This window comes from Podarcis raffonei, chromosome Z, assembly GCF_027172205.1.
Source record: "Podarcis raffonei isolate rPodRaf1 chromosome Z, rPodRaf1.pri, whole genome shotgun sequence".
In the NCBI taxonomy this organism is placed as follows: domain Eukaryota; kingdom Metazoa; phylum Chordata; class Lepidosauria; order Squamata; family Lacertidae; genus Podarcis; species Podarcis raffonei.
Genome location: NC_070621.1, coordinates 19,727,788 through 19,741,624, shown reverse-complemented (window position 1 = coordinate 19,741,624; position 13,837 = coordinate 19,727,788). Strand labels below are relative to the sequence as shown.

Here is a 13,837-nt window from a genome sequence, read left to right as displayed (position 1 = left end):
ATACAGGGCAGATTTCTTGAAATGCACCTTTTGCAGCCCTCTTTCATCTTTTGGATTTCAAGGCTTCAGCCTATTGTTCCTTTGGACTCTTTTGTTGTTGGGTACTTAAAATGTGTGAGCCTTTGGTGCATTCTGTTGGCTATGAGCCATAGACCATTTTAGGGGTAAAGCTTTTACTTTCCTGTATATCTAAGGGATAGAAATATATTGTGTTCACTTAGACCTGATTAGTATCAGCGATGACACTCTGTAGGTTTGGTATCTCCCGCCTTTAGCCACAAATCCAGATGTGTTGCTGAATAAAAAACCCCTCTCGCGGCCCCCTTGCCGGAACATGGGCGTACCCAGGATTTTTGTTGCGGGCGGGAGCAGAACCTCAGATTTGTATTTGATTTAGGCTACGCCCATATGCAGGAACAGTTCGTTATACCCTCAACACTGATGGTGGATGTAGAAGAAGAGGCGACCGGGTGGCTCCCAACACTCCTCGCATTCGCAGGCAAACGTACGGAGAAGAGCCGAATTGTAAGGGGCCTCGGCTCAGTGGTAGAGCAGGCGCTTTGCTGAGGCAGCTAGAGCCGCCACCCCGTGCCCTGGGATTGGGGCAACTTCCCAGGAACACACACAAACCGGTATCCTGCCCAGGGCTTGATTTGTTTTCCATGCCAGTGAATATTCGAGAGACAATATTGCGCCTGAGTACAGTATAGCTAGAATGCCTCTCTACTCCCGCCCGAAGCAGCGGCGGATCTTAGCAGGAGGAGCTTCCCCGTGGCTCCTTTTAGAGTAGCAAGGGCTATTAGGGAACAGATGCACGTGAATGCCAATTCTCTGCCAGGTTTCAATATCCCACGGCGGCTCGGCTCAGCCCTGCCTCGTGGAGGGCGGAGCCTATTGTGGCTCGGCAGGCAGAAATCAACAGGTGAAGCAGCTCCCCCAGCAACGGGGAGAGAAACCTCGCCTGTGGACTGACTGCCTGCTTGCCTGCAGACGTCCTCCCTGTTGTGTTGCTTGGCTCTGAGCGCGCGGCTCGCTTGGCCTGCAGTGACCCGGCCCGGGCATGGCTATTTCGGGCTCGGCCGGCCCAGGCCAGCCTGCTGGAGCAGGGGGCGCGGGTAAGCGCACAGCCAATCGCGGCGCGGGGCGACGTCACGGGCGACGGATGCTTCGCCGCGGTGGCAGCAGCAGCAGCAGGTGCGTCAAAAAAAGTCCCGTTAAGAAAAGGGGGGGGGGAGAGAGAGAAAGAAAAAAGAGAAGAGAGGGAAGCAGCAAGCAGGCCAAGCCCCTCCGGCATCTGCTCTCGCCCTCTGGCGGGAGGCCGAGGCAAATATTGAGGTGGGAGGCGCCTCTGAGCATGTGCTGAGTGCTGCCGCTCGCTGCCGAGGCGTTGCTCGCGAGGAGCCTTTAGCTTTGCGAGCTCCCCTGGAGCGGCCGAGCGTAGTCGAACAAAACTTCTGAAGGTCTCCTCTGGTTCAAACCCGGGGTGGGGGTGGGGCCAGTGGGCCTTCCCTACTGCTTCCGGTAGACTGCTCCTAGCTACGGAAGTTTCTTTGAGTTACCTCGAGCGCGAAGAACGCGGGCGCACCTGGATGGGCTTCCAGCGTGTTCCTCATCACGTCTCAGGTTCATTCTGGTTGGAGGTGGTGGTGGTGGATTTAGTTATCTCTGCATCTCTCTCCCCCTCTTTTTGTATAAGCTTTCCTGGCTTTTTGTGCTGCGAAGTTGTTTCAGCACATCGGCAAAGCCTCTTTCCCCTGCTGGCAAGGAAACAGCCAAGTCCAGAAGTCCTTCTCAGGACACAACAGAAGAATATTAGGAGAGCATCTGTGGGATAAGGCAAAAAGGGGCCCATCTCTAGTCCAGGATCCTATTCTCACAGTAGTCAAAGGCCCCTATGAACTTAAAGGTAAAGGGACCCCTGACCATTAGGTCCAGTCGTGACCAACTGTGGGGTTGCAGCGCTCATCTCGCTTTATTGGCCGAGGGAGCCGGTGTACAGCTTCCGGGTCATGTGGCCAGCATGACTAAGCCGCTTCTGTCGAACCAGAGCAGCGCACGGAAACGCCGTTCACCTTCCCACCAGAGCGGTACCTATTTATCTACTTGCACTTTGATGTGCTTTCGAACTGCTAGGTTGGCAGGTTCAGGGACCAAGCAATGGGAGCTCACCACGTTGCGGGGATTCGAACCACCAACCTTCTCATCTGCAAGTCCTAGGCTCTGTGGTTTAACCCACAGCGCCACCCGCGTCCCTCCTATGAATTTAGCAATCCATATAGACTCCCTCTGGACCTGGAGGTTCCATAAGAGCATCAGAAGAACCCTGCTGGATCAGTGGCACAGCATCCTGTTCTCATAGGGGCCAACCAGATGCCCATTATGGGAAGTTCACAAGCGGAATTTGAGCACAAGAGCACTCTTCTCTCTCCTGTAGTTTCCAGCAACTGAGATTCAGAAGCAGTTTTTGGAGACTGAAACAAATTCTGTTCTGTTATAGCTTGTTGTGATCCCATCTCTCCAAAGCAAAGCATACGCGCTCTGCATCCCAGCCAGTGGGACCTGCTTCGATTTGTGCCAGCAGCAATCCCTCCCTGCTCTCCCCTCCCCTGGGGGCTCCAGTCTTTTCTCCACCAGCCTGTAGTTGGGTGTGGCTCAGCGGGGCTAGTCTGTAGAGATTACACAACTCCTGGAGAAGCCACATGGGCCAGCAGCCATAGGAGTTTGAGGATGCTCAAAAGGACATCCTCTTCTTGAACCATGGTCAGAGGTAGGGACGCTTCTGAAAGCCAGTTGCTAGAAGCCACAGGTAGGGAGAGTGCTGCTGTTGCACTCAGAGTCCTGCTTGTAGAAGACTTCCCAATGGGGCATCAGGTTAGCCACTGTATGAACAGGAGGCTGGACTAGCTGGGCTCCCTTTGGCCTGATCCACTTATATCCAGGCTCTTCTTATGTCCTCTTGTTTTTGGCAGACATTGGAGAAATTGCTTTTCTTGCGTGCCTTACCTTGTTGGGTTGATTGGTACCTAGGTTCCCTTGTGCCTTGGCAAAGAGCCTGTATTGTGAACTCCTGAGGGCAGAGAAACACTGCCTGTTGCTTCAAGCCAGCCCTTTGCCTCAAGTTCACCAGCTTTTCTCTGCCAGTAAGGTGACCCAAGGCTTGGAAGAGGCTGTGCCCTTGATGCAGGAAGGAACACGCCCACCTGCATTCATTCACTGAGATGAATAGAGGTATAATAGAGGCCTGTGAGTTGGTAGCCCTCACCAGAAGAGCCAGGTGATCTTCATACTCTCTTTATTGCTCTCAAACCTTATTGCTGTTGTTAAACAGCACAAGAGCCTGGTGGTTGGATTCTTATTTATTTATAAAGAATATTTACATGCCATTGTCTCAAAAATGTATCGCACTGGTTTATAGTAAAAACGTATGGTAAGTTGAAAGCAAACTAAAAGCAAAATAATTAAAAACAAACATCAATAGACCTTTGTTGGGGGGTGTAGTATTATTAATGTTTAGCCACACTTCCGCTTGTCTAGTGCCTAGAAAGCATGGGTCCCAGCAGTTTTCTGTTTGCCCCACTGCTTTTCCTGGGAAAACGACTGGATTGTGGCAAAACTCAGTCTGCGGAAAGCCTGATTGACATTTGCAGCCCTCTCCTGCTGCAGTCCCCCAGCATCCTGCCTCTGATGCTGAAGAGAGTTGTTTGTTTGTTTGTTTGCTTTATATACTGTCCTATTCCCGCAGGTCTCAGGGCGGTTCATAGGTAGCTTTATCCACTATTAATTTGACTAGCCTACCCCCCCCAAAAATGGCGGACCTTGGGGTCTCCATTATACATCATTGTTGCAGCGCCCCCAGGGCTCCATGCCCAGTGGGACTGCACCAGTTAGAGTCCCCTAAATCTGCCTCTGGCCCCCCACTCTGCTTATACACAGTATCTCCCACCTGTTGCAATCTCCCATCAGCCCACCAGAGGGGGCCAGAAGAGCTCTTTACTTATGTACTTGCTTGCTTCCTTTTGCAACTGTACAAAAGCCTTGGGCTGTATTATTCATCTTATTTCTTGCTCCCTTTTGTAGGGGAGTTTGTCTTTCTGGGCTCCCTGCATATGACAAGGGTAGACAATTCAGGGGGAGCTTGCTTAAGCATTGAGCGCAGGGCCCAGAAGGGCAGCCCAGCCTGAGCTGCTAATATCCTCAGCAGAAGCCTTGAAGGGGTTTCAGGCTGAATGAACGAGCATCATTCACGCTGAGGCTGGGTTAGGAGAAGTGGGTGCTGCAGGAGCCCTTGGGTGGAGGGCTTATTGGTGGTGGTGCTGAGGCCCCACAGGGGCTCCAGAGGAGATGCTAGCTTTTAGGAGGCTGGTGGAGGCTTCTGACCTGAATTTTCGTCTCTCCTTTCATCCTCTCTGATGGAAAAAGCCTCGGAGCTCCTTCCTTCTTGGTGCACCCATAAAAAGAACAAAGCTGTGGGTTTAAAATTTCTTTATTTTTATTTACCAAGCAAATGTATTATTTCTGCCAGTCTGCACAACTGACCCTGAAGCTTACTCTGTTTAACATGTCAAGCCTTGTGGTTGTTTGCATTATTAAAAGCAGTGCCTAAACAAAGCTTCTAGTGAAGTTCCTGGAAGGAAAAAGAAACCCCTCCCTAAAACCTCATCCAACAGCATCCAAAGCACCCTGAGCAAAGAGAGAGCAAGGTGAGCAGGATGCACTGGTTACCTGCCCCAGCCTTTGAGAGAAGGGGCCATAATGAAATAAGCAGCATCTGACTGGCCACTGTCAGAACAGGATGCTGAGCTAAATGGGGGGTCCCTTCAGCCTGATCCAGCCACAGGGCTTTTCTGATTTTCTTAAAGATCGGGAACAACATAGTGTCCTGCGACTGCTGTTGTCCTCTCCAACCACTGGCCATACTGGCTGATGGAAGTTGGAGCCCAAGACGTCTGAGCAAAGGCTGGGCCCAAACCATGTGAAGCTTGATAGATAAAGGCCAGTGGTGATGCAACGGTTAGAGTGTTTGGTCTAGGACGTGGAAGAGACCAGGGTTCAAATCCGCACTTGGCTATATGAACTTCATTGGGTGACATTGGGACCAGTGACCCAACTTACAAGGTTGTTGTGAGGATAAAATGGAAGGGGGCAGAGGATTGGAACTACATATGTCACCTTGAGCTCCTTGGAGGAAAGGTGGGTTCTAAATGCAATAAATTTAGACCTGCAGCTCCAATCTCATGGGCGTGCATTGCTTGTGGAAGAATGCAGTCAAATCCAACAAGGCATGCTGCTAGCTAGTAAGTTTAGAGGTATGCAACCCCAGAGCTGTATTGCGGAGAGGCAGAGACTCATACCATAGAAGGAGCATATGCAACTTCCTTCCCCCTCCATTTTCTCTCTCTCTTCTCTGTAAGAGCCACAATAGCCATGGGCAGAATATGCCATCTGTGGATTCACGTCCATGTCGAACATCCATTTTAGGGAGAGGAGCAGCCCCCCAAGGCATATGTGAAGCCTAGAGAGCATCTCTTTGAGAGCACTTAAAGGTAGTCGTTGAATAGGCTTTCTTTGCCTGCAGGAGCAGGAGGAATGTGGTCAGTGAGATTCCCTGCCCAATGCATAGGAACATCCAGTCCTTCTGAAGGGATTAATCTTGGTTTCCCCTTTTAATTTTTTAGCAGGAAGGAGGTGTCGTGCTCCATAAGTGTAACTGCCCCCCATCGCCTTGACCCCTGGGGCTAAGGAAGAGAGAACAGATGTGGCCCATTTGGAGCATGCAGCTGGAGAAGGCTTCCTGTGACCTGGGCTTCACCGAAGCCATCAACAAAAGGATGCAGGTCCCCAGCCGGCTGAAGGTGGCAGAGGACCCCAGTGCAGGAGACCTACAGGGGGCGACCCCGAAGGACTTCTCCCCATCCTACCAGATGCACATCCCTGACAGGATCCTTGTGGCAGGTAGGGAGAAGTGCCTGCTGTACACTAGGGAGTGAGATGGTGGATGAGATAGAACCCTTCTGTGAAGCATCTGTGCACTGGGGTATTGTATAGAGCAGGGATGGGGAACCCCAGACTCCGGGAACTGAATGCACCAAAGCTTTACCTGGCCCTTAGGGGACTGTCTCTGCAGGCCGCACCCCTCCCCAGGCCACAACTCCTGCCTGGCCTTCTCTGCATCCCTCCTGGTTGGAAGGTGCCTTTGAACTAAGATGACAAGTCTTCTTGCTTGCCTGGATGGAAAGTGGTGTGTGTGTGTGTGTTTGGTCACACACCCTTTGGCCAACCCACTCCTGGAAGGGAACATGCCCCCTGGGCTGAAAACACCACCCCTCTGGTGTAGGGTAAGGTCTGAAGGCAAAAACACTTGGTGCTGAAGCTCAAAGGTGAAGATGTCCCTGGGTCCATGCAGACAAGGGGGTGATTGTGGGAATCGTGCTGTCTACAGAGGCAACCTTTTCACAGCACAACCCACAAAATCCCATCAGTATCAAAATGCCTGCCTGTATTCCTGCATCTGCCAAGAAAACCTCAGGTGTATGGAGCAAGGTGGTGGAGACCAGCACCAGACTCTGGATAAAAGCCCTTTTTGGTCCCTGCAGGGAGATTGTACAGAGTGGCATTCCATCTGTGGGGCTATGTGGACAGCCTGCCATCAGCTGCCTTGCAGGGCAGATGGAGGTCCATCCCTCTCTCATCTCTTCCTTCCTCTGTAGAAATGACAACGAATGCTGCTGTCCAGCCTCACTTCCTTAGCCAGCTGTCGCACCAGCCCCCGATTCTTGAGGAGCCTCTGCTGGAGCCAACCATCCAGCCAGCCATTTACGGAGAGCACCCCTTCCTCACCTTCATCTCTGGACCTGGATCTCCAAGGCGCAAACGGCTGGTACTGTGCTCGGGACAGGTTGAGGGCATAGCCACAATTTTGGGAGGGATGGAGATTGGATCTTGTGGCTTCGCAGAAAGGTCCCCAAGGAGCCATGGGGTGGAGTTGTCAGGATCTAGTCTCATGGGCCACCTGTCAACCACCCAAATCACAATAGCACCAGGTGCTTCCAAGTCCCATAGTTGGGACTTCAAAGAACCATGTGCAGCCAGCCAGCAGACTTTGGCTCCTCAGCCTATCAGCTCTTCCACTTTGAGGCTCTCAGTTGTTGCTTGACGGCCGCATCTCTCTCAGCCCCTCACCTCACCTTACATGTGATGTCAGGTGCAAGGCAGGTGGGCATGACTCATGGAGAATGTCCACTTGGGCCATATTTGAAACCCTGTAAGGCCAAGATTGGCCCATGGGGTGGGGGTTCCCAACCCCTGCATAGGTGGGTCTCTGAGGAGAGAATCTCCCTTCGTGCAACTGCATTGTGAGGAACAACAGGCAGGGCCAGGTAAGCGTTTTAACGGGGGGCACCTGCAACAGGTTTTAATTGGGGGGAGGCACTTCATGCAGAGATTTAGCAAGGTGCTCTGTGGAGCCACTTCCCCCTCCTTTAAAAGGAAGTGGAGCTCAGGGAAAGCTGTGGGGAGACAGGAGGGGGGGTGAGATGTAAAGGGAGGGGGGATTGGTTAGGAGGGGAGGGCAAAGTGGACTAAGCAGGGGTGGTAGACCCTAGTGTGTGGATTTATATTGTGTGTCTGCTGCACAGACCCTTTGGCAGTGCCGGCTGGTGTGACATAGTGGATGTACCATGGGGGCCCCCCAAAGAGACCTGGTGGCACTCCTTAGGGATGGTGACCAGTGGTATTGCCTTTTGTGGCAGCACTAGGGAATAGTGTGCCCTGCCAGGCTGCTCTGTCCTACTGGGCTCCAAGTGCATCTGGAGTGACTGCCTGTGGTCCGTGTTGCCTAAGGGCAACCATTTTTGGATAAAAGGGGTCCTGCCTTTAGCCCCCCAGCTGGAGCTTTGCCTCTTGCCCCCTCACCCAGGCACATCAAAGCAGGGCCAGAAAGGAGAGGGCGCTGGCGAAGAATCCTCACCGGGGCTTGGGAACTCTCGACCAGAGGCAAGACTGGTAAGGGAAAGCTGCGGAGTGGATTTGGTCAGGTCCTTCTTGAGTGTCCTGCTGCCCTTGTGGGGCAGGCAGGGGTGGGATGTTGGGCTTTAGGGGCATTTGCAACCTCCCTCCTTGCTCATCCATCCTCCCAGGATGCCAGGTGGGAGCCTGCCTCTCTCGCCAGACACATGCCAAGGGCTCCTGGCATGTTCAGTGGGGGTGGTGGCATCTTCTGGGGTAGCTGTGCCAAGGCAAAGCAAAGGGCCGGCAGAGCCTTTTCTGACCAAGGTGCAGGTTGTGGCTGCTCTGGAGGCCAGGAAGTTCCCTTCTGGTGCCAGAGGAAGTGACCACTCTGGTTGTCTCCCTGTGCCCCTGCAGGCAGAAGCCAAGTGCACCGCCCCCTGCCTCCTCTACCCCCCAGCTTCCTCCGTTCCCTTTGGAGGGCAGGATCTACTCCCTGCAGAATGTCCTTCAGGTGCTGTGGTTCCTTGGGCACCAGATGTTCCAGCTGTTTTGCAAGCCTGGCCAAGCCCAATGCAGGTGATTCTATCCGGCTTTGCTCAGGGCAGCATGCAGCTGGCTGGGATGTGTGCGAAGCAGGAGGGTTGTATGGTGCACCAGCTGCACTACTGGTTGGCAGTGGGTGCTTCCTGTTGGCTGGGCCTCTCTTTCTTGCCCTGGTGGTATGTTCATGCTCACAGCACAGTCTATGCTCTGCTTTCCTGGGTTCCACATCTGCATGGCCAGCTCCAGCTCCATTACTGGAGGTGGTGAGGAAGAGACCATTGTCCTGGGGATTGTAAGAGTTTTGCGGGTAGAACTTTGCCTTCAGACCCAAGGTAGGACCCCAAAACTCCACCTAAAGGTGAGTGGGGGGCTGCAACCCATGTGTATGCTGCAGCTTCACATTTCCACACTTTGGGGGCTTTTATGTTGTATTATTTCACCCTGTGGGGAGAGCCAGAAAGAGGGTTATGGAGTTTTGCCCCTTCAGGCCTGGAAATGTCCCCCCTCCCCCTTTGGCTTCTTGGACCTGGCCTCACGTGTGAACCCCAGTTGAAATCATGATGATGAATCACTTAGGCAGTTCAGAAAAGCTTTGGTGATAATTTTGGGAGCTTCTTGCACACTATTTGTACAATGGGTGGATAGATGGATCTTGTCCCTTGTTTCTTAAAGAGTTCCCCCTACCTGATGGGCTACTTGTGGGTTATCTCTGGGCCCACACAATCGGTGTTATAATTTTATTATTTATATGCCACCCATCTGACTGGGTTGCCCTAGCCACTCTGCACAGCTTCCAGCAAAATACCAAAACACTAAAAAACACCAAACGTTAAAAACTTAGGCCCTCTGGGAGAAGGTGGGGGCTTAGGCAAGATAAATAAATAGTAATAAATAATTTTATTATTTATATGCATAGGATCTCCTTAGTAGTGGCACCCACCCTGTGGAGCACCCTCCCATCAGATGTCAAGGAGATGAGTAACGATATAACCAACTGGTTCAGTCATACTGGGTGCAGAGCCTGGGGGTGGGGGCCACAGGGGCACCACAACTATAACATAGGATGGAAGGCGAGAGGCGGTAGGGAGCGCCAAATTCTGGCGTTGCACAGGTCATCTGAGATTTGAGACCCCAAGGTCTGCCACTCGCACACTTGTGCAGGTACAGGAGGGGAAGGAAGGAAGCCTGAGGAAACAGAGTGGTTGTTCTGCCTTCTGGCCTTGACAGCCTTTGTGCCCTAGGCAAAATGAAGCAGTGAGCTCGGAAGGCAGGTTGTAGGCAGCAGCCCTGGCAATCTGGATGCCAGCAGTGATGCTGCTTCTTGTTGGCCTGGCCTGACGTGCATCGTCACCCTTTCCAAATGCATACTGGGATTGCTGGGAAAGGCCCTGATGAAGGAAGGAAGTAAGTAATGAATCAATCAATCAATCAATCAATCCAGAGAACCATCCTATGCTACAGGGGGAGACTTCCTCTCCATTAGAACCAGCAAAGCTTCAAAACTCATGGAGACATTTAACCAGAGGAGATCTCTATTTGATGTCTCGGCCTCCACGGTCAGAGGCAGTGGTGCTTCCAGATGCCAGCTGCTGCAAATGGCAGGCCACTGAGAGGAGGCTGGACTAGGTGGGTCCCCTTTGACTTGACCCAGCAGGGCTCTTCTCATGAGTAGGCAGAGAATTGGCCAGCAGGTGTCACGTGGCCACACTACTGCATCGGTCAGAGAACTGGCACCGACTGGCAGTGGTCAGCAAGGAAACAGGGAGGTGGTGTCGGAGGGGAAAGCTAAGTGTGCTGTCTGTGTGACCTGCTTTGCACCTCCTCGGCTTCTCTTGCTTCTCTCAGGTGTGGTGGTGGAGCCTGTCACTCCAGCAATGTTTAAGCCAAATTCAGCTCCAGCTTGTGCATCTTCAGTGTGGCATGGGGTGGTGCCATCTCACCTGAACAAAATGTCTTGGGCTGGCCTAGCTTTGGGGACTCACCATGTCTCTCTCACCCCTTCAAAACCTCTTATGCAGCTGCACCTCATCAGCTGTCCCCATATTTTCTCTCAAGCTCTTGTTTTCTCCTCCCACCTTTTAGTTCCCTGCAGAAAAGCGTGGCCTCAGAGAGCTCTCCGGAGGACTTCGGCACCACAGAGGCTCTGGCAATGAAGAAGCAGGTGATGGCTTATTTATTTGTGAAAAGATTTATATGCTGCTATTTGTTTTTGTTTTTTATTAAAAAAAAAATACCAAGGCCATTTACAGCAATTATACATGACACTCTATTAGACTTAGAATCGGAAATCAGATGCTGTGGGAGGATGCCTTCTTAACTGCCTGCATAAGCTTGACAGAATAGAGACATTTTCAGCAGGCATTTAAAAGTGGCAGGGTGTTTCACAGGACTGGGCCAAAGACAGTAACAGCTCAGTTTTTCTCTGTTGCCAAAAGAGCCTCACCAACTCAGAGAATGACCAGTGACGCTCCTGCCAATGATGGGCTAGAATGGAAGGGTTCAGGCACACAGGACCTTGAGCCTGGTTCAGTTGTAGGTGGGCAGCCAGTGCAGGCATTTTAACAAGGCTATTGCATGTTCTCGGCCTGGTGCTCCCATCAGCAATCTGGTCCATCAGCAGGTAGTGGACGGGTGGAGAGGGAGGGAGGGGAAGCACAGAAAGTGACATATTTGTCTTGTCCCCTTGCATGGGATTGTGCTTGCCCTCTTGTTCCGGTGGATGGGCTTTGAGCATTGCTGCCCTTCCCTCTGGTGAGGCTTTTCCCTCTTACTGCATCATTCCCCAGCAAAGCTTTTCCCTCAATGGCCTCTGTTTCGCATAGGAACCCGAGGCTGACCTCCTCTCTGTTGCTCTCTTTTCCTCCGGGCTGCAGCTGATGAAGATCGCAGGGCGGCTTCAGCGCCTGGAGAAGCAGCGTATGGGTTGGCACCAGAAGGAGCTGTTGTTCTACTCTGTGCTGGCCTCTTCCTGCCTTATCAACATGTGGCTTTGGCACAAAAGATGAGGAAGCCACCCTGCTCCAAGCAGCAAGACTTGCTGCCAGCAGTCAACCTTGTGCTTGTTAGTTTTCACTGAGCACTTGCCTAGGTGTCCTGGGGCTTCCTTGTTTGGGGTTGCAGCCAAAAGGGAAATGGGCTGGAGGGGATTTGCCTTGTGTGTGCAGAAGGAGGAAGGCCAGAAACTGGGCAGGGCTGGGGGTCCTCCAGAGGGCAGCTACTCCTTAGTCGGGACTCACCTTTCTTTTGAATATGGCTTCATATGTGTGATTCATCCAGGCATGATGTGATATACTTTCTTTAGGGAGGGGTCCAAGGCAGCTCTAGCTGCAGTTATGATGATGGGATTTCACCGATACAAGGGATGTTGAGTTGCCTTAAGATGATGTCTTCGGGGTAAGTGTGGGTTGGTGTGCTTCTTAATGCTAGTTACCATTAAGGCAGGGTTGGGGAGTGAAGGAGAAGGATCAGGTTCTCACCTGCAGGAGGGTTGATGGGAACAAGAAGGGTAGGAAGAGATCACTGGAAAGTCTCAGGACCTCAGATCCTATAGTAAAATAGACTTAAAGCAGTGGGCAGTATTTGTGGCCAGCTTCTGATAGAAGTACAGGAGTAGGACTGAGCCAAACAGTCCCTGGGAAGGTCACAACCCCAGGGTTTCTCCAAGGCTTCTCAGGGTCCTTCAGTGCATGCCAAGTTCTCCTTAGTGCTCTGATGGTTTCCTGGCCAGTGGGCCTGTATGTAACAGTTTGGGTGTCCTAAAATTCAAATAAAATTTATGGTAAAGAGCTTCTGCCTCTGTCTCTGTGTGTGTGAGTGATGAAAAGGAGGGGTGGTGTTGGAAGACGGTCTGTTTCTTCTCTGGGCTCCTATTGTGCCCACAGTCATTGGCATCAGAGGGAGAGACAAATGCCTCAGCCTCCCAGCTCTCCGCAAAGTACAGCAGGGCATGCTTGGCAAGGAAATTTGGCAGCTCTGCAACCTTGCAAAATGATTCAAAGTTTGGAGTGAGACAGTGGCCAAAATAATTAACAGAGCATGAAATAACATGAGAGAAAAGCAAGCTGCAAAAGTCCACTGGCTCTTCAAGATGGTCTGATGAAGTTGATTCCCCCATAAATGCAACATCCTTTATATCTTGGGGGTAGAATCCCATCCATAGGGAGAGAGAGGCTGTGACAGTGTGAGGCAGGTCATACACATGGGGGAAACTTTTAGGAATCAGTGCTGGGGTGTGTGTGATTATCATTGCTTTGCCTTGGAAAGGGAACAGGTGTGAATTGGAAGGGCTTTCTCTTGAGTTCCAGTCAGGCAGATTTAACTAGAGTGTTGGTGGTAGTGCTTCAGGCATGGTCTGTCCATATGTGGAACAATGGTATCTTGGCATGAGGAAATGGGAGTGAAGAGATACAGGCAGGATTTGGGCCAGGCATGGTGACTCTGGTCTCTTTACACTGAACCCCAGTTGCTGGAAACCACAGGAGGGGAGAAGGCTCTTGTGCTCAGGTTCTTCTTCCTGGTTTTCCACAGACATCTGTTAGGCCACTGTGAGAACAGGATGCTGGCCTAGACGGCTCTCCTTATCTCTCCTTATCTCCCTTTTCACCTAGCCTGGAGAGATGTTTTTGCAACTTCTCCCACCCTGAGCAAACTGGCATCATCAGTGAATGTGGCAACCTCAATGCTCATCCCTAACTCCTGGTCACTGATGCACAAGGCAAAAAAGCACAAGGGCTTTCTCCTTACCTATACATGGTGGACCCCACTTCTTGCATCCTTGGGTTGGGAGAGGTTTGCCCGTTTGTTGTTTCTGCCTCTCTGGCCCCTCCCACCATGAAGAGCCTTGGCCATTTGCTCTGCCCCCTGGACTGACAGAGCCCACCTCACTAACCATTGGGGCCGTGTGTTTATTTGTTGCCAAAGGATGTGCATTTCAGAGAAGACATGAGTAGCCCAAGGTGGTTGCTTGAGGGGGCAGGGTGGACTCTCCAGTAAGTCTCTGACTGTCGCTTACATCAAGCAAAGTGAGAACAGCACCTTTTCAGGATGGGGGGTGTTGTGCCCCCCCTTCCTGTGATTCTGCTGGGAACAATCCGGCCAAAGGGAAGCCGGATCTCTATGGGAAAAAGAAGCACAGAAGCTGGGAGAGAGGGGGGAGAAGAGACCATGCTCCTTTTAGGTAGGTAGGTTGGCAGCCACCTGAACTGAAGTGGGAGTGCAAGGGGAGGCCTAAAGGTGAGCTGCTTGTCATGCCCTGAAACAACATACTTGAGTGAGCTGCCTGGTGCATGCCTCAGTTTCCCCTCTGTAATCCCCTCTGTTTATTCAGCCAATCTGGGAAGCGACAAGC

The 13,837-nt window shown here is 51.9% G+C and overlaps 1 protein-coding gene across 4 annotated transcripts; it reads left to right on the top strand.

The window, feature by feature from the left end:
• The first annotated feature begins 711 nt into the window (after positions 1 to 711).
• On the top strand, positions 712 to 12,276 carry LOC128406836 (mitochondrial fission factor-like). 4 transcript variants are annotated; one of them, XM_053374595.1, is made up of 7 exons: positions 712 to 1,194; positions 5,676 to 5,952; positions 6,708 to 6,877; positions 7,916 to 8,001; positions 8,362 to 8,523; positions 10,573 to 10,651; positions 11,364 to 12,276. In XM_053374595.1, exons 2-7 carry the CDS (start codon positions 5,754 to 5,756, stop codon positions 11,493 to 11,495), a joined length of 828 nt encoding a protein of 275 aa, XP_053230570.1. In that variant the 5' UTR covers positions 712 to 1,194; positions 5,676 to 5,753; the 3' UTR covers positions 11,496 to 12,276. The 4 variants fall into 4 exon arrangements, with proteins under 4 accessions (XP_053230570.1, XP_053230573.1, XP_053230574.1 ...); XM_053374597.1 differs by lacking the exon at positions 712 to 1,194 and adding an exon at positions 1,532 to 1,623; XM_053374598.1 differs by lacking the exon at positions 7,916 to 8,001 and having other exon boundaries at positions 713 to 1,194.
• The last annotated feature ends 1,561 nt before the right edge of the window (positions 12,277 to 13,837 follow it).